This window comes from Monodon monoceros, unplaced genomic scaffold (assembly GCF_005190385.1).
Source record: "Monodon monoceros isolate NGI ecotype Baffin Bay Population unplaced genomic scaffold, NGI_Narwhal_1 Super_Scaffold_19, whole genome shotgun sequence".
In the NCBI taxonomy this organism is placed as follows: domain Eukaryota; kingdom Metazoa; phylum Chordata; class Mammalia; order Artiodactyla; family Monodontidae; genus Monodon; species Monodon monoceros.
In genome coordinates this window covers 13538537-13561386 of record NW_021703775.1, presented here as the reverse complement: position 1 = coordinate 13561386, position 22850 = coordinate 13538537, and the positions used below count along the sequence as shown (strand labels likewise).

The window sequence follows — 22850 nt, the reverse complement described above, 5'->3', positions numbered from 1 at the left end:
GTCCAGTGGCTAAGGTTCCGCGCTCCCAATGCAGGGGGCCCGGGTTCGATTCCTGGCCAGGGATCTAGATCCCACATGCTGCGACTACGAGTTTGCATGCCACAACTAAGACTCTGTATGCCGCAACTAAAGATCCTCATGCCACAACTAAAGATCCCACATGCCACTACGATGATCCCGCATGCCTCAACTAAGACCCGGCACAGCCAAATAAATACATAAATGTTAAAAAGAAAAAAAGAAACCCCTCTGGATGCAGCTGCTGCCTCCCCTGAATGGACCTCAAAGTTCCGAGGGAAGGCACATCCACAGTTAAGCTACACTAGTGGTTCTGAACTGGCTGCAAATGAGACCCACCCGGGGGGCTTTTGTACCCTCCCCTGGGGCCCTACCCTAGACCAATTAAATCAGAATCTCTGGTGTGAAACTTGGGCATGAGGTGAATCAGATCTCAAGATGAGCCCTGCAGGTTGATTACCTAGACAACTCATTCCCTGAAACAAATTAACACTTACACAGGTGTGATGGGGGGACAGGGAGGCAGCAGTCATTTAGCAGTGTTGGAAGGAGAAAGCAGCACAGGGCGTGGGCCTTATTCTCCAGGTGAGACCGTAAGCCAGAGCATAAGCCTCACTGGATGCTGTACCCAAGCCACTAATTCCACCTAACCTTCTCCTGCAGGCAGGCATCAAAGATGAGGACCCAGTGGCTCAGGGATGGTTATGTAACTTACAAGGTCAGAGGCCTCATGAGAGGCAGAGCTCGGATTCAAACTTTGGGAAGCTACAGGATACGCAAAAGACAGTGCAGTGCGGAGGCAACTGGGATAGTTATGCTAAAAACCGAGTGTTTGGGAAACAGAGAGATAGGATAACTCACACGTGCGCCGTGGGCTCCCAGGAGGTTGTTCTGTAGGATTTTGGTTGTATATCGTTCTAACTCTTCCTGAATTTCGAAGGCAGTAGGATCAGCATTTTCTTCCAGAAACTGGAAAACAAAGAAAAAAACTGTATGATCAAAGTAAAGCAAGTGTATGATGAGCAGCAGCAGGGGGCAGCCTCTCCAAGGACGGGAGAGTTTCGTTTGAGGGGAGAGAAAGAAACCTCATGGCTGCTGTGGTGCATTTTCAAAAGTTTGGCCACACTGCTGTTAAAAAAATAAAATAACAATTTAGACTATTCTGCTTCCAGTAGTGGTCGGCTAGATTATTCAGACCAAACCGAAAAGAACCAAGACAGGATAAAATATTTAAAAAAATGTAAAGCTCCGAAGAACTGACAGGACAGTGAGGGATAACAAAGGCCAAACTGAAGGGAAAATGGGAATCCAGGTCAAAGAGCACAGGGGCCGTGGCTGCTCTGAGGCGAGGATGCCGCACCGCACAGCTCTGGGGCAACCCTCAGGGTAGTTGTGTCCCTCCGGGGAAGATGCTGACAGACTGGTGATGCTCCCTGGAGCTGCACAACACGTTAGCCTGGCCTTGGAAACATTCTACAACCCACAGATTTTGAACTTTTCATTTTGAAGGTCTTAAATGACACAGCGGAGAGAAATGAAAGCTTATAGTTAGTGCAAGGGCAGGGCTCTAACGGGGTGTCTTCCTGCCATATCGCACCCCACAAACACAGGAGGCTGGGGACCCTAAGCGCTATGTCCTTGGGAACTAGACCAGCCCTGGAACAGAACCACCTGGCTTCCCATAGCCTGCAGTGCAGTCCAGCCTTGAACATGGACGACGATTGTCCCAGGCCACCAAGCATATGGCAAAAGCAATAAGAACCCTCTCTGGAGGAAGGCAGCCAGCATCCCAGACCTCAAATTATTCCTACAAAGAATTTGCTAAGTACAATGACAAACTGTCAGAAATAAGCACACAAGGAGGATAAAGAGAGGGAGTTCCTGGAGACTAGGACAATATCTTCTTTAAAAAATTTATTTATTTATGGCTGTGTTGGGTCTTCACTGCTGCGCACAGGTTTTCTCTAGTTGCGGCCAGTGGGGGCTACTCTTCACTGCGGTGTGTGGGCTTCTCATTGCGGTGGCTTCTCTTGTTGCAGAGCACAGGCTCTAGGCATGAGGGCTTCAGTACTGGTGGCACATGGGCTCTAGAGCGCAGACTCAGTAGTTGTGGCACACGGGCTTAGTTGCTCCGCGGCATGTGGGATCTTCCCGGACCAAGGCTCGAACCCGTGTCTCCTGCATTGGCAGGCAGATTCTTAACCACTCTGCCACCAGGGAAGTCCTTTAATTATTCTTATGGCTTCATGTTTTCACACCTAGCTATTTGTACCCAGTCACAAGACTTAAAGCTCAAGCATTCTGCTATTCTTAGGGGCCACACACAAATAGCTCTTGTACCCACCACTCTGGCTTGTCTGATTGCCACGACAGCCACTACCCACTTACCCTGTACTGAATTCTCTCCAGCTCGTACACTGCTTGTAGGGCCCCGACTTCCAGAACTCTCAGCTGGCAGAGCAGCAGGTGAATCACAGCCCGGGGGCAAGTCAGCATGTGACAGTTTAAACAGGAACCCCGGAGCAGCAGGTAGAGTTTCTGAAGAGAGGGAATAAGAGAGACAGGATATTAGAACGTGACAAAGCAGTCAAAGTGATTTTCAACGTAATAAATACTTACGATTTTTGTTTCTATGTTGTCAGTTTACTCCTTTAAGAATTCTACTTCACCCTTTGTACCTGGAAAGCCCTTTTTCACCATAAGAACTCAATAAATATTCCTCTATGTGTTCTCTTACGGCTTCATTTTAATCCATTAACACTAGAAATTTACTTTGGGTCTGAGGTTGGGAACTACCTTTATTTTATTTAAATACTAAATTTAGTACTCACTTAAATACTGAAAACTTTTTAAAAATATTTATTTATTTAGGCTACACCAGGTCTTAGTGGCAGGTGGGATCTTCACTGCTTCATGTTTAGTTACAGCATGTGTGATCTAGTTCCTCGACCAGGGTTCAAACCGGGGCCCCCTGCATTGGGAATGTGGAGTCTTACCCACTGGACCACCGGGGAAGTCCTAACTATTGAAAACGTTTAATTAAAATGTTTCATTTAGGGCTTCCCTGGTGGCGCAGTGGTTGAGAGTCCGCCTGCCGATGCAGGGGACACGGGTTCGTGCCCCGGTCCGGGAAGGTCCCACATGCCACAGAGTGGCTAGGCCCGTGAGCCATGGCCGCTGAGTCTGCGCTCCTCAACGGGAGAGGCCACAACAGTGAGAGGCCCGCGTACCGCCAAAAAAAAAAAAAAAAAAAAAAAGTTTCATTTAAAATAATGTTTCAAATGTTTAGTATTTAACTAAAACAATTCTCTTCCCCTAATACGATTAACAGACAAAAATCATGTCCACGTACAAATCCCGGAGGCTGGGTTAACTGACGTAAGAAGCCAAAAGTGTTCAAAGTAGGACTGAACAGTAACTTCATTCTCAGCTCAGTGCTGGGCCTTCTGGAGCTCTGCTCTTCCTGCCACTAAGCAAGAGCCAACAAATCCACCTGAAGGGCTCAGGGAGGCCTGGAGAATTCCAAAGTCCTCTACTGCCAGGGAAGCCCCACCCACATTTCTGAAAGACATAAAGCCCTTAGAACAAAAGGTCTAGGGACGGATCTGAACACTTTCCCCTCTGTGTAAACAGAATCCAGCTGTGGCTCTTCTCAATGGGAATCAAACTGAAGTTCCTTTAGGTAGGGCTCGAGGCCAAGCTGAATGTACCGAATTTCGCTCCTCAAGGTTTTAAATTGCCAAGTAAAGGGCACTTTCACTCAAAGTGTCAGGAGCTGACCTCCTGAGACACCTGCCCCAGGCAGAGGGGTGGCACTCACAAATCCCACCCGCACCCTGAGACCCACGCGGCCAGGGTAGCCCAGGCCAGAACGTACCTCAAAGAGGAGAGGGTTGTACACAGTGAGCGGGAGCTCGATGTGGCCCAGGTGCCCGGAGCAGTTGCTGAAGTCCTGCACGCAGGTGGAGCACACCTCTTTGGAGTCTGCGGGGCCCAGAGCTAGATCGTACAGGCCGTTCACCGACGGGTTCCCCAGGCTATCTAGGTACCGAGGGTTTGTAATGGACTTAACGCTTAATTTCCTAGGGAGATAAAAAAATACCAGGTGAGACAAAGTTACCCAACTTCTAGGACATTTCCTCTTCGGCACTTACAAAGGGATGGTTTAATGTCTGTGTCTTCAGACGTGCAGACGGCTCCAGAGGGCAGACTCGGTGTCTGCCTTGCTCCCCACTGCAGCCCAGCACTTAGCCCAGAGCCTGCGCTCAACAGGTGCTCAATGATTATGTGCTGAACGAAGAGCAGTGACTGGTAACATCTTTAAAACACAGATTTAGTGCAAATCTTGCGCTAACCAAACACACTGGCCAACTTTATACAAAGAAGTACCAACTTACACGCCAAACGCGTCATAAGCAGCATTTAGTCTCACTTGAACCCTCTGATATGGGCATCACTATATGCGTTTTTCAGAAGAGGAAACAGGCTCAGAGTGGTTAGTGATTTAATTCAGGTGACAAAGCCCAGAATGGTGGGGGTGTGGTGAGATATGGACCAGACCTAACCCCAAACCCACAGAGTTCAAGAAAGGGAATAATCCCAGTATGTAGGAATAGTGAATTGAGAAAAGTTAAACATAAATATGCAAACCTCTGAGAACTATAACCTGCTTTACTAAAGGTTTCATTGCAGTATTTTATGTTTGGTTGAAAGCAGGCTCCCATAGGACACCTAACTACTTTTACCAAAATTACGTTCATGCCAAGTTTGCTTTTAAACTTTTTTTTTTTGTATATTAGAAAAAAAAGATAATGAAATCCAAATCTCACAGTGTAGAGAAAACCGCTAACAGACTTCTTTCTATGGATACATTTTTAAAAACTGTAACTGGGATCATTTGCCATTTCTAGCATTGCCTTTGTCATTTTCATTGAGCATTTAAGTGTCTTCAGGTCACTAAAAATTCTTTGGAAAGATTCTGTAATTAAGAACTACCAGGGACTTCCCTGGTGGCGGAGTGGTTAAGAATCCACCTGCTAATGCAGGGGACACGGGTTTGAGCCCTGGTCCGGGAAGATCCCATATGCCGCAGGGCAACTAAGCCCATGTGCTACAACTACTGAGCCTGTACTCTAGAGCCCGTGAGCCACAACTACTGAAGCCCGCGTGCCTACAGCCCGAGCTCCGTAGCAAGAGAAGCCAACGCAATGAGAAGCTTGCGCGCCACAACGAAGACCCAACGCAGCCAAAAATAAAGAATCACCAAATCTTTCATTATATGTCAATTAATGTAATTCATTTAGCCAAACTCCACTATAAGTAAGCTCATGCCACCTATCTGCATAAAGATTTTTGCGTAGCATCATTCAAACTTTTAACTATTTCCTAAAAATATAATTAGTTCCTTGGTGAAGGGAAATCCTTGAATCAAAGGGGACAAACTGTTTTGTTTTGTTTTCTGGCCTCCTGCATGACTTGCAGGATCTTAGTTCCCCGACCAGGAATTGACCAGGGCCCCTACAGTGGAAGCTTGGAGTCCTAACCACTGGGCTGCCAGGGAAGTCCCAGGGCGAACTGTTTTGAAGCTCTTGATATATTCTGCCATATTGCATTCCAGAAAAGATGGGCTAACAATAAGTAGATTGTCTGTCTGTCCTAACCAGCACTGAGTCTTAGCACTTAAAAACTTTCCAAATTTAAGGTGAAAAAATGCTACCCACTGTGATGTTAAATTTTTTTTAACAGAAATTAGGATATATCTTTTAAAAAAATTTTTTAAAAATTTTTATTGGAGTATAGTTGCTTTACAATGTTGCATTACTTTCTACTGTACAGCAAAGTGAATCAGCATCCCACCCACCCCCTTCCGTCACGTTAATTAATCTTTTTATTATGTTTGGTTTTAAAGGCCATTTTGGTCCTTTACTTAATTAAAAAAATAAGATTTAACTCATTTTTAAGTTAAAAATCTTAATTTTTTTATTATTGTCTACATGAGCTACTTACATATGAAGACATTAACCTTTTTTGGTGGCAAATACTTTCCTAGCTTGTGATGTCTTTTGTCATTTTTCACAGGCGAAAGTTTATAAATTCTTCGAACAGCTTTGTTGAGCTGTAACTCATGTACCATACGATTCGTCCATTTGAAGTATACGTTCGGTGTTTTTTAGTATATCCACAGAGCTGTGCAACCATCACCACAATATCATTTTCCTCCCCAGTAAAGGAAACCCTAGCAGTCACTCTCCATCTGTCTCTACCTCCCTCACAGTCCTATGCAATGACGAATCTACTTTTTGCCTCCAGAGACTTGTCCATCTGGACATGCTATGTGGTCTCTTATAGCAGGCTTCTTTTACCTCGCATGTTTTCAAGGTTCATCCATGTTGCAGCCTGTATCTGTATTTCATTTTTTTATAGCCAAAAAATATTCCATTGCATGGATACACCATATTTTATTGGGTTAGTTTTACACTTTGGCTACTATAAATATGCTGACAGGAACATTTGCATCCAAGTTTTTTTTTTTTTTAAATTACAAATGCATTGGAAATTTCCTGGGTACTCTTTTTTTAAAATTAATTAATTAATTAATTTTTATTTTTGTCTGCGTTGGGTCTTCGTTTCTGCGTGCAGGTTTCCTCTAGTTGCGGTGAGCAGGGGCTACTCTTCGTTGCAGTGTGCGGGCTTACTGCGGTGGCTTCTCTTGTTGCAGAGCACGGGCTCTAGGCACGCAGGCTTCAGTAGATGTGGCATGTAGGCTCAGCAGTTGCGGCACGCCAGCTCTAGAACACAGGCTCAGTAGTTGTGGCGCACGGGCTCTAGAGCGCAGGCTCAGTAGTTGTGGCACATGGGCTTAGTTGCTCCGTGGCGTGTGGGATCTTCCCAGACCAGGGCTTGAACCCGTGTCCCCTGCGTTGGAAGGCGGATTCTTAACCACTGCGCCACCAGGGAAGTCCTGTACACAAGGTTCTGTGTGAATATATTTTTTTCATTTCTCATGGATATATACCTAGGAATAAAAGTGCTGAGTCATATGGTAACTCTACGTTTACCTTTTTGAGGAACTGCCAGACTGTTTTCCAAAGCGGCTGCACCATTTTACAGTCCCACCAGCAATATACCAAGGCTCTAACTTCTCCACATTCTTGCCAACACATTTTATGATCTGACTTTTTGATTCTAGCCATCCTAGTGCGTGTGACATAGTATCTCACTGTGGTTTTGATAACTAATGAGGTTGAGCACATCTTTGTGTACCTATTGGCCATCTATATATCCTCTTTGGAGAAATGTCTATTCAAATCCTTTACCTGTTTTGTAATTGGGTTGTTTGCTGTTTTATTATTGAGTTGTAAGAGTGCTTTGTATATTCAGTATACAAGTCCTTTGTCAGATGCATGATTTGCAGATATTTCTTCCGACTCATCTTTTCACTTTCTTCATGATTTTGTTTGCATAATTTAAATTTTTTTAATGAGTTAAACTCACTGCTGCTTTCTTCCACTACCTTTGGGCTAAGTGTTTCTCCTTCGAAGTTGGATAAATATTCATCTACATTTCCTTCTCATTCATTTTACACTAAGCTCTAAAACTTAATTGGGGGCTTCCCTGGTGGCGCAGTGGTTGAGTCCACCTGCCGACGCAGGGGACACGGGTTCGTGCCCCGGTCCGGGAGGATCCCACAGCCCGTGAGCCATGGCCGCTGAGCCTGCGCGTCCGGAGCCTGTGCTCCGCAACGGGAGAGGCCACAGCAGTGAGAGGCCCGAGTACCGCAAAAAAAAAAAACAAAAAAAAAAACTTAACTGGAATTAAAAACAAGGAAAACATTTATTGCATAAGGCAAACACAAATTAATTAGGTCTGGGTGCAAAGACTTGTACCACTAGATCCTCTTTCTATCATGTTCTGTAAGTTGGTACTTCACTTCCCTTGCCTGGAGCCTACAGTGATGGAAAAAGAGTAGGCAGGTGGGGCCGGCACACACCTGTGTCAACTGGCAGAAGAACTGTGTCCTGTGCTTGTCAAGGTAACACAAATAGCTCACATCCAAAACTGAATACATATTTTTTTTTTATCTTCATCCTAAGTCTTTCTATGTGGTAAGGAGCAAAGTTCCTCTCTCTAGCTGGGGAGGAGAAAACTCCTCTGATCATTGCAGGAATGGGATGCAATGGGAAGAGCAATCAGCAAGGATTCCACTGGAGAGAAAAGAGTTTAAGACTAGCAAACTTGGGTTTGAGGATGACCTTTGCTGCCTCCTAGAGAGTCATTTTATCTGCTGGACAGGAATTTCCTCTCCTGTAACTGCAGACACCAACACGAATGGTTGCAGTAAGGACTGGTAGTACCAAGCGCTGAATAGATAGCTCCCCCATCCACCCATGAGTGCACTTAACAAATATCTACTGAGTGCTTATTATGTGCCAGACACACCTTTAGATGCTGGAAAAACAGATCAGAATCCCTGTGCTCATGGGCCTTACATCCTATTGAAGGCAGGCAGACAAAAGCCAAGATAAATAAGCACCCAGTCTATTGGATGGCAGAACATTCTATGAAAAAAGTAAAGCAGAAAAGGGGAAGGACAATAGAGTGGGCCAGTGGCTGGGGGAAGGTTATACTGAACAAAAGCCTGAAGGAGATGGGGGAGTGAGCCATGTGGTCACCTTTACAGGAGGAAGAAGCAGGGAGTGCAAAGGCTCTGAGGTGGATGTGTGACTATGGTGCTTCAGGAACAGCAAGGAGGCCAGGGTGAGTACAGAGGTAAGTTCAGAGAAGTAGCAAGGGCCAGAATGACCTTTCCAAGGCATTTTAAGGACTTGGCTTTTACTCCAAGTGACCTAGGAAGCTACTAGAACTTAACACAATAAAACGTAGCATAATGATTGATTGCCAACCCCAGACTCAAATAGGTCTACAATGCTAGTAATGGGTATAAACTTGCTTATGCACTTCCCTGTCTAAAAACTCCACAATTAACCTGTAAAAATTCAATTCTTTTGCTTTTGGATGAAATACTATGTATGGCTAGTGATGGTATAATTGACATTTCTGGGCCAGCATACCGTTGTAGCTCAGTTTATTCATCCAGTCATTCGACCAGAGTTGAGGATAAAAGAAAGGAATGAGGAAGCTCAAGGCTAGTGGAAAGAGGCAGAAATATAAACAAGCAAAAATAGGAACTGAGGCACCATAACAGACAGCTGTACTAGGTGTGGAAAGACCTCAGAAAATGAGGGAGGTTGAGCTGAGCCTTAAGAGGCGGAGAGATGCTCTCCAGGTGTCTGCTGGGGGTTGGGGGCAAGAGCAGAGAAGTAGATCCCTCTGGCAGAGAGGACAATGCATGCAGAGGAAATAGCTTGAGGTAAGGCCCAGACGTTGAAACCTGATGGCACTTTATGGAATGTGCAAGTGGTTTAGTAGGGCTGGCGAAGGGATGATGCTTTAGCAAAAATCAGCATTGGCCTGATCATGGGTAAACTTTTAGGCTAAGCTAAGAAACTATCATTTACCTGAGGGAAATGGAAAGCCTCTGGAGGGTTTTAAGGGTGAGAGTAGCATGATCACGTCTGCACTTTGGAAGAATAATTTTAACAGCAATGTAGAGCATGCACTGGACTGGTGTAAGGGCGGGGGAGGCGGAAGAAAAAGACAATTCAAACAAGGGATAAGGGTATGATCTAAGATAGTAACAGTAGCGTTGAAAGGAGGTTATAGAACGAATAGACACGTAGGTGACACACAGTAAGAGCCCAATAAGTAAATGAGATGTCAGGAGAAATAGATCTAGAATATTTGTCCTGTCACAAAATATTGACCATTTTGCACTAGACTAGGTACACCACTTTGGAGGGGCAAGTTCCCTCTCCCTTTAGGGGAAGTAGTTGTTGAGTTTTTGGTATAGGAGTTTAAGAACTCGGTGTGAAATTCAAATAGAGATGTCCAAAAAACAGCTGAAAAAAATGAGTCTGAAGAATCAGGAAACGAAAATTGGTCTGGAGATTTAAATTTGAGAGTATCACTCAGGAAAGTGGTGAAATTGTCTAGGGAGGACATGTAGGACAAGAAAAGCAGCATGTATGACCAGAATAGAATCTCAAGGAGCAGCAAGATTTAAGTAAAAGAGGAATCAGCTACGTAGCCTGAGACGAATTCGAATATAAACCACGAATGCAAGGACCTTGTTCACCAATGTGTCCTGAATGCTTAGCTTAGTGCCTGGCAAAAACTGGATGATGGATAAATGTTTGTGGGTTGATAAAGGGAAGAAAGAAGTAGTACTTGTTACATAAATAAAACAACCTGAAAACAATAAATAAGGTGCTGGAAAAGACAAAGACTGTCAAATGCTACGGTGATCAAAATGAGGACTGAAGAGGGCCGCTTTGATTTAGTAATTAGGCAGAGAATATAAGCGGTCCTAGCAAGGAGAAGTTGTCGCATGAATTGAGTCTCGAACGATCATCATTTTATAGACAAGAAGAGACTAACCATGAGCTTAATAAACCACGTCAGAGACATTATAGTAACTATACAAACGCAGGCTAGTTAACGAGGAGACTGGCGGATGATAACGCTGCAACCTGGGTCCCCCACCTTCCCAAGGGCAAACTCTTCCCCAGCCCCACTGGGTTCTAGGCGGTGCTCGGAACTACGGGTCCCAGCAGGCCATGCGCCAGACAGCCATGGACTCTGAGGAGAAATTGGGCGCCAGACCTTCTGGGAACGGTAGTTTGTGGCCCCGACCCCAAGAAGCTCTGCACGCTTCCCACCAACTCCTTACTTGAGCTCTTCGGCCGAATACATCCCGAAAGAAATGCCCTGCAGCCGCCGCCAGGGCATGTTCTTTGATCCCAACATCCTCCAGGTCAGTTCTGAGCTCTGACAGCCAGAGAGAAATTCCAGTCACCACGGGTATATTTTCAACGCTGCCTCCGGCCCGCAGCCACCATGTGATTTAAACTGCGCTTGCGCGCGCGAGAAAGGCTCGCGGGAAGATTTACGTGGACGATAACATTTCCGATCTAGGGGGGGAAGGAAATAATTTCACGACTCTCACTCGCCCTTTTATTTTGAAAATAATCGAATACATATAAGACATTAAAATAATATTTTAGGAAATATCTTTGAGGCAAATGAGGTGTACTGAGCCTTTAACTTCCGAAGCAAAATCTTTCAAACCATGGGACTGTAACCTCCTATGTTATGATTGCTTTCGTCTTGTTCCGTCTCAGCCAATAGCCGAGCTATTCCACGCCCCCCTCCCCCCTCCCCCACAGCCTTAGGTGGAGGGCATTTTTTCCCCGCATGCTTTGCGAAGACGTCAAAGATGGCGGTCGTACATTCGGCTCAGTGGCTGAGGGTACGCCGCGGGCTTTGCCTACTGTTGACGGGTCGACGGGCAGGTCTTTGCGGACGGGCCCCCAGTAGCAGGTAAGAGAAGCTTGGAGAATCCATGAGAAAGACCCCAGGATCACCTGGGCCATATGTATCCCCTTTACCCCCGGAGAGCTGGGGAACTAGGTAAGGTGGAGTGGAAGGCGCGTGCGTGCGCTCGCGGCTGCATGCCACGAGAAGCTGGCACGCGGAGTCCGCGTACTTGAAGAAGGGCTCCAAACGCGCTGGTTGGGGGGATATTTATTGCTGGGGCTCGCCTACCCCGGGGTTAGAACTCTTGGCAAAATTCAAGATCCTGCTGTTGTGGATCTTGCGTTCTAGTAAGTGTGGGTATTGGCAACGTCTCCCCAAGTTTTAAAAGAAAGAAAAATTGTATCCGCTCTTACCCGTTTTCACCGACCGGGAGGAAGGGGGGAAAATCAGGTTTTCCCAAGTTAAAGGCAGTTTACGAGTTCCACTGTGTGCTGGGTGTTGTGGGGATGTTTGGCCAAAGAAATTATACAGGTGTTTATAAAAACAAAGTCTAAAAGATCTGAACACAATCTGAATAGGATTGCTGTGATTGTTAAAACTTGGCGCATGTATCATTTGTGTAGTTTTTTTCACTAGGTACAGTCTGGCGTTATGGAAGTATGAGAGGCGGGAATTTGTGAAAATTTGGGAATAACCTAATTTTGGATTTGATGTTTGCCATTTCCTTTGTGAAGTGATAGTAGACAAATTCCCTTATGTGTAAACTGGAGCTAGTAGTAGCCATTAGAAAATTGTGAGTAATAAGTGAGGTGTGTAATTTACAGTATACATTTTATATGTAACATCTTCCCTCCTCAATCCTCACAAAAGAGAAGACGCTCCACCTGGTACTGCAGAAGCCTTAATGCTGCTGTTCAATCCCAGTCCTTTTCCCGGTGGTGCCCAGTGTTGTTGTTTTTCTACCCATTTCCTTTGATTTGGCAGCAGCATCTCTCCCTCAGTCTTCACCCACAAGACAAGAGTGGTGTATGTGACATACATGTCACGAGAAACAGCATGATTTGAAAGAATTGATCCCTTTCTGAAGTTGATCCCTAGCAGAGAGGTATTGTTTTAAGATGATGCCTGAGACCAGATACTAGTAGAGGAAGTAATTCTTCATTTAATCACATCTTGACAATTTTCTGAATGGTACCAATGCTATTTAGGAAGGAAATACTTACAAGGTAGTGTACGTTATCTGTGTGGTATATTGACTTTATTTTTTAGCATGATCAGAACGTTTTAAAACTCATTCATGGGTCAGTGATTCTATATTTTGCGTTAAAAAAATAATATAAATTGTTCCAAGTTTAAATTAGGACACGTACATTTGGTACATTCCTGATTGTTGAAGGAAGTGCAATGAAAGGATGTGGTGATCTTAGTTTCATAATTTGTCAAAATTGCTTTAAGTGGGATAATCTTTTATTGTCATCAGGGCATCATCCATGTAAAATCAGGAGCTCATTACATCATCCCTTTTAGCCTCAGTGTTTTGGGTTCTCAGAGGTGAAAGTTCCTTATATTTCAGATAAGCTGCTCAAATGTTCAAGTGCTACTAAATTTTTCCTTTTTTTCCCTGATTTTATTTAATGAGATGGCCTGATTTAAAAATTTTTTGGCAATATGATGTCTATATCTTGTACATATTTTGTAATCATTTTGAACTTGCCATTGAGACCATGTCTTCTCAGCATACGTTGACATGAATTATCCAGTTGGTTTGATCCGTGATAATTGGAAAATTTTGGCTGAGTTGCATATAAGTGGAGGTGAGCTGGGAAGTTCATTAATGAGTATTAGCTTTAGGGCTTTTATTTTTTTGTAGATTTTATTCTGGAAGTGCAGCCGTCCCAGAGGTTGAAGGAGCTGGTGCAACAGGTATATAAAAATATATTGAAGTAACTCAATTTTTATATTAATGCATTATACTTCTTTATAGTAGTAGTATTAGGAAACTGATTCACTTTGTTTTATTTTTCACATTAAGGGACTGAAGAAGTGGTCATTCCAAAAAAGAAAACTTGGTGAGTATTCCATCAGTGTTCATTCAGCAAGTGGTTAAGTGCTTATTATGAGCGAAACATTGTTAGGTAAGAAACTAGTGACGGGAATAGCAATGAGAGAGCATTCTTGGGGAGGGAACCATTGAGGAGAGAAAAGCTTAGGGGTCTGAAAGAACATAGAAGAGGAAGGTAGAGAGTAGTGTGTGAATGGGGAATGAGATTTACTTAAGAGTTAAAAGACCTTCTGAACTAAATTTGGGTTAGTGTTTATGTAGTGATGGTCAATTATGAGCATCATTATTAGAGTAATTTTTTTTTAAAGGAAGTTTTCACGTTATTGGGAGATTAAAAAAAATATTATCTTTATGGGGGTCTTCCCTGGTGGCGCAGTGGTTGAGAGTCCACCTGCCAATGTAGAGGACACGGGTTCGTGCCCCGGTCCGGGAAGATCCCACACGCCGCGGAGCGGCCGGGCCCGTGAGCCACGGCCGCTGAGCCTGTGTGTCCGGAGCCTGTGCTCCGCAACGGGAGAGGCCACAACAGTGAGAGGCCCGCGTACTGCAAAAAAAAAAGATCCTTCAAAAAGCCAGGTGTTTTTTGAGTATGACCTGAAGATTCAGGCTCATTTAAAAAAAACTTTCTTAAATTACTAAAGTAATTCATGGTTATTGCCATTAATTAGCAAGGTAACTAATGGCTATTGTTCAGTGGGATAAATTGAACATGCAGAAAGGAAATAAAATTACCAACAATCACTGTGCTCAGAGGCAAGTTACCTAATCTGTCTGTGCCATAGTAGAATGTGGGTAATACAGTACCTGCCTCAGGATTAAATGAGCATTTGAACAGTTCTGCCACAGAATCAGATCTCAATAGGTGATATCTATTATTTTAAAGTTCTGGGATATAACATTTGAAGTTGTACGTATACATTTAGTTTAGCAGAATTGATTTGTTAGATGTACCGTTCTATACTCTGTTTTAAATTTTGAATGATTGTGTAGTATTTTATTATATGGTTATATTCAGGGTCATTTTTGTCTTCCCTGGACTGAGAATCAGAACCAAGATAAGAGTAGGAATATACATATCGTGAATGAGGCATTTCTTGAATGACATTCCAGTCCAGTGTACTTTACCAACTCATTGTGCCTCTATCCCTGACAAAGGTACCACAGGGAATACAAGAGAGGGAATGTATTGAGGATGTGTTCAGATGGACTAAAGTCTAGTTGAGTTGTGTGCATATTTTATACTTTATGTCTTACACCCACTTTACATGTGTACATAACTGTTTACACATGACTAGGGGCTACACAGGATATGATGGAACGAAGAGTGGTTGTATTGCAGTAATCAAGGTGAGTTTTATTGAAAACATAGTTTAGCTGTACCTTAAAATGGGTCAGATGATTTTGTTGGCATCAGAATCACCAGGGAATTTTGTTTAAAATACATATTCCTGCAGGTAATTCTTATAAACCCTAAACTATAAGCCCCACAGATATAGAAGCAGTAAGATAGGGTGGGACGTGATCATGATCTGTCTGGTGGTAGTAGGAGACCATGCAGGCAGGCCTGTGAAAAATGCTCTATTAGAATAGGAGAAATAAGGTAGTTGGTAGAGAGCAAACTGAGGCCTATTTATTTACAGCCCATGAGGTAAGAATGGTTTTTACATTTTTTATAGTTGAAAGAAGAAGACTATTTGATGACACGTGAAAATTATGTGAAATTCAGATTTCAGTGTCACTTAAATTTTTTTTTGCAACACAGCCTCACTCATTTGTTAACTTACTATCTGTGCCTACTTTTATGCTCCAAAGGCAGAGCTGGGTAGTTGCAACAGTCCTCACGGCCCATAAAGCCGAAAATACTTACTGTCTGTCCCTTTACAGACAAAGCGATTGATAGAGGCTCTCTGATAGCCTCTGCTTTCCAGGCTCAGGAATTTGTGCTTTTAGACCTAGAAGAAGCCATAAAGACTACAAATTCCTCTTGCCTTATTTGAGAGATGAAGCATCTTTTAAGGCTGTTAAGATGCTTTTAAGGTATCTTTCCCAGATCACAGATGCCGTAGAAGACTAACAAAGAGAGTCACTGTGAGTTTTCCTATAGGAATGTGACAGGATAGAGTATTCTGAGCACGCTAATCTGGATGGTGTAGTTACTGTGAGAGGGCAGGGAGCCCAATTATGATCAGTGCATAGGTAACTGGGCTCATTAAAGGAATGGATGTTAAAACTTACCAGATTGGCCAGAAGAGGATGTGGAGAAATGGATGCTCAGATACAGTTGTTGCTTGGGCAGTCAGTTGGAACAACACTTTGAAGGGAAAGTGGGCAGAACCACGACCTAAAATGTGCACACCTTATCGGTTAGCCATTCTGGAGGAGCCCCTGCAAATACGCCCAGAGAGACATGGATGACAGTGTTCTTTACAACTTGGGAATAATAAGAAATTGAAATAGCCCAAATGCCCATATGTAAGGGGATAATAAAAAGCAGTTATCATACAATATAACATTTAAGGAATTAATTAGATTTACACATCGTAGCATGGATAATACAGTCAAACTTATGGAAGCACGTATCCAGAATGACAGTATATGTTTTCGATTTAGTTTTATGATGGTATGTCTGTAAAAGTACCCTTTAAAGTTCTGGAAGTATAAACACCAAACTTACAGTAGAGGAGGAGGGGGTCACAAAATGACACCAGATATAATAGTCTAGTTGTTTTTTTTTTTTTTTTAAGTATAATGTATTCATTGAGGTTATTTTTAGTGAGTGATCTGAATGTTCATAATTTTTTCACTTACATTTGTTCAATATGTTGTAAAGATGTACTCACTTGATACGACTTAAATATGCTAACATAGGATTTAGTTAGGGAATACTGAGAGATGAAAGAATATCTTTCACTGAAATTACTAAGTGTGATTTTAGAAAATCCAGTAGATGTTGTGTATGTCAGGGAATTAGTCTTGACATAGTATAAAATTTCCTACGTGTTTTCTTTTTTTTCAAATAACTGAAATTATGAGTGTATGTTTAAACTTTATTTAAAAAATACGTTTGGTTTATTAAGTTTATTCTTATTTCCCTTTTTGAAATGAAACACAAAATCTAACACAAGTAAAAATACATTTGAAACCAAATTATTTTGTTTGTCAATTATTCCAGTGAAACCTCCTCTTTTCAGTAGTTAGTGAATGTCTCTACCCATAGTCATAGTAGGTGGCTGGCCTGAACTTCTTATAAAGGTTATATAGTTGAGAGGTTCTAAACTCGAATCATCTGGGAATTCAGTAAGAATGAATGTGACAGTTCTCCATAGAACCTGGGGGTCCTGATTCAACAGTCCAGAGTGCGGCTTGTGATTTATTCTCATATATAGCTGAATTAAGAGCCACCAGTTTGGATAATAAAGGGAAGAATATTACAGAAAACTACAGTAAGAATGCATAGGAAAATGGGTAGGAGGAGGAAAGATTCAGGTTAGACAGTTTGATGAGATGAGGGTGAAAATTGCTAGCCCTGGGTGATGGTTATAGGGACCAGGCCAGAGAGTGTAGCATGGAACGTGTACTAACCACCTTTGGGCAAGAGAACTAAACAGTTTTCTCATTTTCTAACTTATTATTCTAGTGATCTTGAGAGACCAGAACTGGCTCTACTTGAGACCTGAGCTTTGTTGTTGGCCAGTCCATTCTGAGAGTAGGACCACTTGTCCGCTTTGTGAGTGAAAAGCCCTCACGACGGTTAACTTGTGATTCTCATTCTTAGGGATAAAGTGGCTGTTCTTCAGGCACTTGCATCCACGGTACACAGGGTAAGTAGGAATTTTAGGTTTTTGTATCTAACTCAGCTAATAATAACTTATGTTCATATCTCTGCATGATTCACAATTAAACTGTTGTAGATCTAGAGAGTTTCTTATTAGAAATATCTAGTTCAGTCCCTTCATGTGACAAATGAGAAAACTAAAGCTTTTAAAGTGATTGGCCCAGGGCTACTTAGGATATTAAAACCCTGACTTAGTACCATGTCTTTTTTCTCCAAATTCAGTGTTTTTATACTATGCCAGTGATTTTTAAACTTAACCTCCTGAAGAGCTTGTTGAAATGCATGTTCCTGGGGAATGGTTTGGGTGTGATACTCTAATGCAAGTGATCTGTAGACCAACTTTGAGAACAGTGTACCCACCATGCTGGAAGTAATTCAGTGATTAAGAATCTGGGTCCTGGAGCCAAATGTTTTGTTTCATCTTTATCACAAAGTGACCTTTTCTCTTGATGCTTCTGTTTCCTTATCTATAAAATGGGGATTTAATTATAGCACCAAACCTTGAGGTTTGGGTGAGAATTAAATAAGTTAGTACACGTGAAAGGGTTTAGGACTGTGCCTAACACAAAGGACATGCTCGGTAAGTGCTAGCTATTTCATTATTGCTCCAGCTATCTTGGTGATTTATTTGTGAATAATTTGCTCTCTTGACAGTTCAAGAATAGAGTCTGTAGTCTTGATAGATAAACTGAAACCCTGGTAAATGTCTTAGAAATGGAACTTTCTGATTGATTGTATTTTTCATTAGCTGCAAACTGTACTTTCAGTTTCAGCTGTGGGGGAAATGTCTAAAGTAATTAAGTCCTTTCTTTTTGCTGCAATGTCTGTGTGGATTCTGACCCTCCCTGAGACCGTTACCACAGATTTCCAGAATTTTTCTTCTATTGTAGATGCTAAACTTATAGGCTGTCAGGCCAAATATGCACTGATATACCCTAGCAGTATCTGAGGACGTGTTTTTAAATACTGCATCTCCACACTAGCAAGACATTGAGATTTTCAGCTCACTTATCCATAAATAGGCACCTGAAATGTAAACTCGTGAAATAGGCCTCTGAGACTGTTCTCAGTTTTTTAATGAGAATGGCCCAGGGCCCTTTCAAGTCAAAGAAGTTACAGAATTATGTGTGGAGTTGTCTGACTTGTATGTGTTTGGGCACTTAAAATCCAAGGGATAGTCGTTCATTCAGTAACCACACATTCTGCCCTTAACTGTGCTTACCAGGCACTGTGCTGGTTGTAGAATTAAGACAGCGTCCTTGCATAGTTTCTAGAGAGGGAGGCTGAAGGAGCACTGAGGAGAGGGTGCATAACCCAGACTGGGAAAGGACTTCCAGAAGAGCTGGTATCGGATCGATGCTTGGAAGATGAGAAGCCAGGATAGTGGGAAAGAGCATACCTAGCAGAGGCAGCACCAGGAGCAGAGGCACAAAGGCATAGAATGAGTAGGTTGTATGGGGGAAGCAAGAATTTGTGGGGTAGAGCAATGAGAGGTGAGGCAAGAGCATGAATGCTATGCTAGGGTCTTCTGATTTTTATTCAAGTCCACTGAAAGACTTTAAGCAGTGGTGTGACATAATCATTCAAATTTTAGGGGGCTTCCCTGGTGGCTCAGTGGTTGAGAGTCCGCCTGCTGATGCAGGGGACATGGGTTCGTGCCCCGGTCCAGGAAGATACCACATGCCGCGGAGCGGCTGGGCCCGTGAGCCATGGCCGCTGAGCCTGCGCGTCCGGAGCCTGTGCTCCGCAACGGGAGAGGCCACAACATTGAGAGGCCCGCGTACCGCAAAAAAAAAAAAATTTTAGGAAAGACAGCAATGTGGATACGAGAAACCTTTCCTATCAAATGTATAATAATGATCTTAACATGTCCAAAGCCCAGCCCCTTTCTCTCTAAAACTCACACATTCTTTGCCATCTCATTAATGGCAGCTCCATGCTTTTAGTTGCTCCTCTTTTTCATGTGCTGCACTTCAGTAAATCCTGTTTCTTCCATCAAAATATTTGTGTACGGAGTCCCAAAGACCACGCCAAGGTTCAGTGGTTTGCTAGGAGGATTCACAGGACTGAGCATGTGGTCCTACAGCTATGTTTTATTACAACGAAAGGACACAAAGCAAAAGCAGTAAAAGAAGAAGGCACGTGGGGTAAAGTCCAAAGGAGACCAGGAGAAAGCTTCCAAGAGTGTTTTCCCAGTGGAGTCACAAAGGACTCACTTAATTCCTCCAGCAGAGTTGTGACAACACGTGGAAAAGTTTATCAGGAAAGCTCTTTAGAGACTCAGTGCCCAGAGTCTATGTCTGGCACATACCAGAATTCCACACTCCCAGAAGGAAAGCAGGAGTTTAGCATAAACCACATAGTACAGTTAGGTCAGTACTGGGAATGGTGGGAACCCTCCAAAATCCAAGTTCCCAGATGCCCACCAGGCCTTGCAAGCAGGCCTTTCTAAGAATAGCAATTTCAAGCCTGGTAACTTTTCTTCCTGCACAGCATCCAAATCCTGAGCACTTGTCATCACCATGATCCCCTTGGTCATCCAGGCCACCATCATCTCTTACCATCTTGGATTAATTACAGCCCCCTCTGTCCTCTTCACCTCCTCTGCCCCTGCAGACTGTTCTCAGTTAAGCAGCCGCAGTGACCTGCTACACTGTTGAATCACAGCCCTCTTCTACCCAGAATTCCTTGTCTTCTCATTTGTCATAATTCAGATAAAAGCTGAAGTCCATCCGAGGGCGTCTGAGGCCTTATGTGCTCAGCCCCACCCCCACTGCCACATCTCCTACCGTCTTCCTTGAGGGCTCTGCTCTACGTGGCCTCCTGGCTAATTCTCAGTTTCTTAGTAGGCCTGGGTCTGCCTCAGGGCTTTAATGTTTGCTGTTTATTCTGCCTGGAGTATTTTTCCCTGAGATATCCACATAATTTCCTCCTTCATTTCTTCAAGCCTTTTCATTGAGGCCTTCCTCAACCACACCATTTAAAATTGTGTGTTTCGGGGACTTCCCTGGTGGCACAGTGGTTAAGAATCCACCTGACAATGCAGGGGACATGGGTTCGAGCCCTGGTCCGGGAAGATCCCACATGCTGTAGAGCAGCTAAGCCCGTGTGCCACAACTACTGAGCCTGCGCTCTAGAGCCTGCAAGCCACAACTACTGAGCCCATGTGCCACAACTACTGAAGCCCATGCGCCTAGAGTCTGTGCTCCGCAGCAAGAGAAGCCACAGCAATGAGAGGCCCGTGCACCACAACTAAGAGTAGCCCCTGCTCTCCACAACTAGAGAAAGCCTGTGCGCAGCAACGAAGACCCAGCACAGCCAAAAATAAATTAATTAATTAAAAAAAAGAATTAGGGCTTCCCTGGTGGCGCAGTGGTTGAGAGTCTGCCTGCCGATGCAGGGGATGCGGGTTCATGCCCTGGTCCGGGAAGATCCCACATGCCACGGAGCGGCTGGGCCCGTGAGCCATGGCCGCTGAGCCTGCGCGTCCGGAGCCTGTGCTCCGCAACGGGAGAGGCCACAGCAGTGAGAGGCCCGCGTACCACACACACACACACACACACAAAAATTAATAAATGTATGGTTCTCTTCTCTGATAGTTCGTTTTCCCTGCCTCCCTCCCTCCCTCCCTTCCTTTCTTTCTTTCTCATAGCAGTTATTGCCTTTAAAATTACTATATGTTTTATTTATTTTTGTTGTCTGGAGATTTTTTTCCCTACTAAATTGTGAGCTCTATGGGGGATAAGATTTTATTGTCTCCTTGGTAGCTAGAATAATGCCTGGCACATTCGAGGTGCTCAGTAAATATGGAATGAATGAATAAGGAAGGTACTGAACTAAGGCAGTGGCAGTGGGGATAAGGGACAGTGGAGTAGGTAGGGGATGTTAAGGAGCTCGAGTTGACCACAGCTGGTGACAGGTTAGTTGAGTGGAAGTAGTAGGAGAGGGTCTTTGGCTTGGCTTGCAGAGTGCTTGGTACCATTCACTGAGATAGAGAAGATAGGAGGGAGAAGGAGCTCTGTCAGGGAAGTTCAGTTGGGGATAAATTAGAGTGAGGCATCTGAGCTACAGGGCCAAAGTAGAGAAGTTGTTTCTCAGAAGCCATGAAGGGCTTGGAAATCATTGAGGGAGGAAAACGTAGGAAACAAATAGGAAGAGTAAGTCTAGTAAGGGAAGTCCAGCATGTCACAGAGCTAGGGGCCCCAAACAGGTATTCGATGAGGATGGTGGACAGGACAGAGCCAAGTAATCGGGGAGTAATAGTCCAGGGCAACTGCCCTAGAACTGCTTCCTCTGCGTTGCCATTACATACCCACCACATGTTGGTAGAGAGTGGTATAACCAGATGAAAGGAGCCTCAAATGAGTATAAAGGGAATACAGCATCAGGCATCAGGAAGCGAGGACCCCAAAGAGTACTGCCTCCGCGCCCTAGGTATGAGCGTCCTTCCTGTGAGAGCCGCAGGGAGGCTCTCCCCTGGAGAATCCAGGTCAGTAAGACAAGGCATCAAGGGGACAGAAGAGATTCAGGATGCAAGTTGAGTTTTTCCTGTGGAACAAAGTTGCCAGAAGGCCCAGGGAAGGGGGCTCCAAGGGATAGGAGAAGGCCAGAAGAAGTAATTTGAGGGCCGTTCTAAGTGAGCCTCTAGTGGTGCCGGAGAGTTAATTTTGCTCAGGGTTCTACCTGGAAGTATAGAACCTTGGGCAACAGGACGCGGGAGAAGCTGCTGTTCCTGCCTCCAGAGAGGGCCCAGTAACTACTCTCCTCCATTTGCAGGAAACCTTAGTGCAGGAAGCTGGTGCCCAGGCTAGTTAATTCAGAAGCTCTTGACCTTCAGTTTAAAACAGCAATTGTCCCTGGTGATAGCAGCCTTCAATTAAAAAGCAGTCATGGGGGTTTGAGCCATTGTTTGCTTTAAGTTGTGCATAATTACAACCAGCTCTACAGAGCCATGGGTGCAGTGTAGGCATTAGTGTCTGCAGACATACATATTTCTGCTTCTGTGATACATGTATAGTTAAAACTTACTTTACAGAGTTTTTAGTCATCACCAAAACCCGCAAGGTCCTCTTAATAAAAATCTAGCTAAAGAGACTTCTGTGTCTTCTCCACAGGATGCTACAGCTGCCCCTTACGCATTTCAAGATGATCCGTATCTCATACCAACATCCTCTATGGAATCTGTGAGTATTTTTATGAAACTTCTCTAGTAATATGTTTTATTTTGTTGGTTTGGGTACAAGAGTACATGTATAACTTAGCTTAGTTGTAAAAACTTTTGAAAAGTTTACAGATGCTGATAGATAAATTGGTAGATTTTCTGAATCTTTTACTACTTTTACCAAAAAGTTTTAGAGATTGCCTGTGGAGAGGGTATTTGGTTTGGGTTTTTAGTACTTAGGGCTCTTTCCCACTATAGAGCCATCCACTTGCTTTTATATACCTCAAGCTGTATGTAAGATGTGACCTGAAATTATGTCACACTCAGCAGAGGTAGATAAGTAATAATTATGTAGTTTAACTTCTAATTGGGATTCTGTGTATCACTGTATTCTCTGT

At 43.6% G+C, this 22850-nt stretch overlaps 2 protein-coding genes across 5 annotated transcripts in view; one reads left to right on the top strand and one right to left on the bottom strand.

Moving 5' to 3' along the window:
* The window catches only part of POLR1A (RNA polymerase I subunit A), a 75712-nt gene extending 64730 nt beyond the window's left edge, over nucleotides 1–10982 (bottom strand). The window contains exons 1-4 of the mRNA XM_029232224.1: nucleotides 10808–10982; nucleotides 3896–4100; nucleotides 2407–2556; nucleotides 880–987 (exon numbers count right to left, since the gene is read on the bottom strand). Coding sequence (XP_029088057.1) covers nucleotides 880–987; nucleotides 2407–2556; nucleotides 3896–4100; nucleotides 10808–10884 — 540 coding nt within the window. The 5' untranslated portion in view covers nucleotides 10885–10982. The remainder of the gene's footprint in view (nucleotides 1–879; nucleotides 988–2406; nucleotides 2557–3895; nucleotides 4101–10807) is intronic.
* Nucleotides 10983–11348: 366 nt separating this feature from the next.
* The window catches only part of PTCD3 (pentatricopeptide repeat domain 3), a 29960-nt gene continuing 18458 nt past the window's right edge, over nucleotides 11349–22850 (top strand). Inside the window, exons 1-6 of one of the 4 annotated variants that reach the window (XM_029231573.1) lie at nucleotides 11357–11457; nucleotides 13265–13317; nucleotides 13427–13463; nucleotides 14752–14803; nucleotides 17232–17277; nucleotides 22406–22474. In XM_029231573.1, the coding sequence (XP_029087406.1) occupies nucleotides 22466–22474 (9 nt within the window). In that variant the 5' untranslated portion in view covers nucleotides 11357–11457; nucleotides 13265–13317; nucleotides 13427–13463; ... (1 more) ...; nucleotides 17232–17277; nucleotides 22406–22465. Of the gene's footprint in view, nucleotides 11458–13264; nucleotides 13318–13426; nucleotides 13464–14010; nucleotides 14804–17231; nucleotides 17278–22405; nucleotides 22475–22850 lie in introns of those variants that run through there. The other 3 variants (XM_029231571.1, XM_029231572.1, XM_029231575.1) reach the window with 3 other exon arrangements.